At 61.3% G+C, this 2,279-nt stretch overlaps 1 protein-coding gene across 1 annotated transcript; it reads right to left on the minus strand.

Annotated features, from left to right (window-relative positions):
• Positions 1-927: 927 nt before the first annotated feature.
• MNEG_7765 (leucyl aminopeptidase) lies at positions 928-2,007 on the minus strand (the record flags this gene model as incomplete). Its single annotated transcript, XM_014043763.1, has 3 exons — positions 928-1,121; positions 1,465-1,548; positions 1,929-2,007. The coding sequence occupies 3 exons, from the start codon at positions 2,005-2,007 to the stop codon at positions 928-930; spliced, it is 357 nt and encodes a 118-aa protein (XP_013899217.1).
• Between the last annotated feature and the right edge of the window lie 272 nt (positions 2,008-2,279).

Here is a 2,279-nt window from a genome sequence, read left to right on the forward strand (position 1 = left end):
CCGCAGCTGCCCGCCGGCGGGTCGGGCGGGGACGCTGCGGCGGCGGGGCCTGGGGCGAGCAGCGCGCAGGCTCTGCAGGGGTCGCTGGCTGCGGGCGGGAACACGCGCCGGCGCCGCCTGTTGTGGCGCTGGTGATCAAGCGACGGTGGGTCTCTGTACTCAGAAACGACAATACTCTATGAGTTTGATGCACAGGGGTGCCATATGTTTCATCAGGTTCGGCGGCGACCATTCCATGATTTGATGCGGCTTCAGCTGCAACAGTCTGTTTCCGGCAAGCATCTGGGCTCTCCTGCCCTCGATCCTTGCTACATGCGTCGTGAATCCTTGCCAAACCACATATGGCGCTTCACAGTTCGCTCATGCAAAGCAGGGCGCCTTTGCAGGTGCGCACGCGACGACGCGCCATGACCAAGCACGTACAAGGGGTGCTGTGTGCGTGCATATATAGCGGCGCTGCAAGAGCACCGCCGCCGGCCACCCCCGATGCATGCATAGGGACAGCGCGCGGGCAAAACCCTCCGCACCACTTGCATAATGCACAGGCTTCTGCACTCGCAAGACTCAGCCTCTGCAGGAGCGATTTTCAGCGCCACAACATTGTGGTGCTCATAACAAACCCAATATTTTGTCACCACTTTTTCAGTGTATTTGATGGATGAAGGTAGGGCGCACGGCTGCCGCATCGTCTGATGACGGCGCCTGCGCTGATCCGTCAAAGCATGTAATCCGTCTGCAATGCTTCGCCACACAGGGAGATCCACGATTCATGCCAGCTCAAAAAGCAGCCACGCCAGTCAACATCACAACATTTGAAGCACAGCGCAGTGAGCCCGACCAAAAAAGGCCAGAATAGGGCTCATCCATTCCAAGGCGACAGGGCAATACACACCGCCGCCCTGCGATACGGCCCTGTCAACGCAAGAATCACTCGCCGCCCCCGCCCCCCGCCCACCGGCGCGCCAGCAGCCACTCCGCCAGCGCCGCCGCCCCAAAGCCCGTCGGCAGGCCGGCGGCCTCGTCCCAGGCGGGGCCGGCGATGTCGAGGTGCGCCCAATCGGTGCCCTCTGCCACAAACTCGTTCAGAAACAGCGCCGCCGTGATCGCGCCGCCAAGGCGTCCTGACACCCCGCCATGTACAAGCAGAGCGTTGCGTGGGTAGGGCGTGGAGTTGGAGCAACAAGGTGGCGAGACTAAGCGCTGCGCAGGAGGGTTGAGTGTGCGGGATCCACAGCTCTGGCGTCTGTTGCGCCGAGGAACCGAGCCTCCACCCTGCCTGCCACCACGGCGTTGGCTGCTCCTGTTGGTCCCGACCCCGCAGGTCGTGTTGCATGGGGCCAACCGGAGCATCTACGCCTTCCATAGCCCTTGGCATGGGCAGACAGACGGCTGCTTTTATGACTCCATTGCCAGCCTCTCGGTTTGAGGGGGGCTGGCCGTGCCATTTGACAGAACGGGTCGCACCTGCGTAGTTTTTGAGGTCTGCCACGGGTGAGTCCAGTTTGCTCCTCAGGCCCTGGTTCAGGGGCAACCGCCACAGCTTCTCACCTGGAAAGGGAAGAAATTAGATTGAGGTGTGCGTGTGTGTGTGTGTGTGTGTGTGTGTGTGTGTGTGTACGTCCTCTCGTGCACACGCGTTTTAGCAGCTGCCAGTAAGGTGTTCCGGCGTCAGCAGGCTCACGCAGATGTGCAACACGGCGGCCTCAGTCGCGCCGCGGTCAGAAGCGGGCGCTGCAGATACGCCTAAGCAGAAAATTCGCTCTTCATCAAACATGCTCAGGCAGCGGCGACACTTGCACCCGTTAAAACATGCTTGCACAGCGGACGCGCCCCCAGAGCTGCCCTGCCTCTCCCCAGCTGGCAAACTCAAAGCAGCAGCTCCCGCCAAGTCGTGATCGTGCCAAATGCCCCCTTTGCATGTGGCGCACCCGTCCCTCTGCCCGCGGCGTCCAGGTCAGCCGCCAGGTCATCACTGTTTGAGAAGAGCGCCGCCGTGTCGTGGCCCATCGCGACGGAGGCGGCGCCCGTGAGGGTGGCTATGTCGACCACCGTCTGCTTGTTGGGGTGTGCGGGTACGAATGTGCGTACGAGGGTTCTGATTGGGGATCATTTAGGGGGAAAGAAGGCGTCCTGGTGTGTGTGGGAGGCAACTTCGTCTCGTCCCCAGCGTCAAGAGGGATGCAGAGGGGGGAGAAACAACGCAAAAGTGTGTGTTTGTGTGTGTGTGTGTGTGTGTGTGTGTGTGTGTGTGTGTGTGTGTGTGTGTGTGTGTGTGTGTC

This window comes from Monoraphidium neglectum (assembly GCF_000611645.1).
Source record: "Monoraphidium neglectum strain SAG 48.87 unplaced genomic scaffold scaffold01407, whole genome shotgun sequence".
Classification (NCBI taxonomy): Eukaryota; Viridiplantae; Chlorophyta; class Chlorophyceae; order Sphaeropleales; family Selenastraceae; genus Monoraphidium; species Monoraphidium neglectum.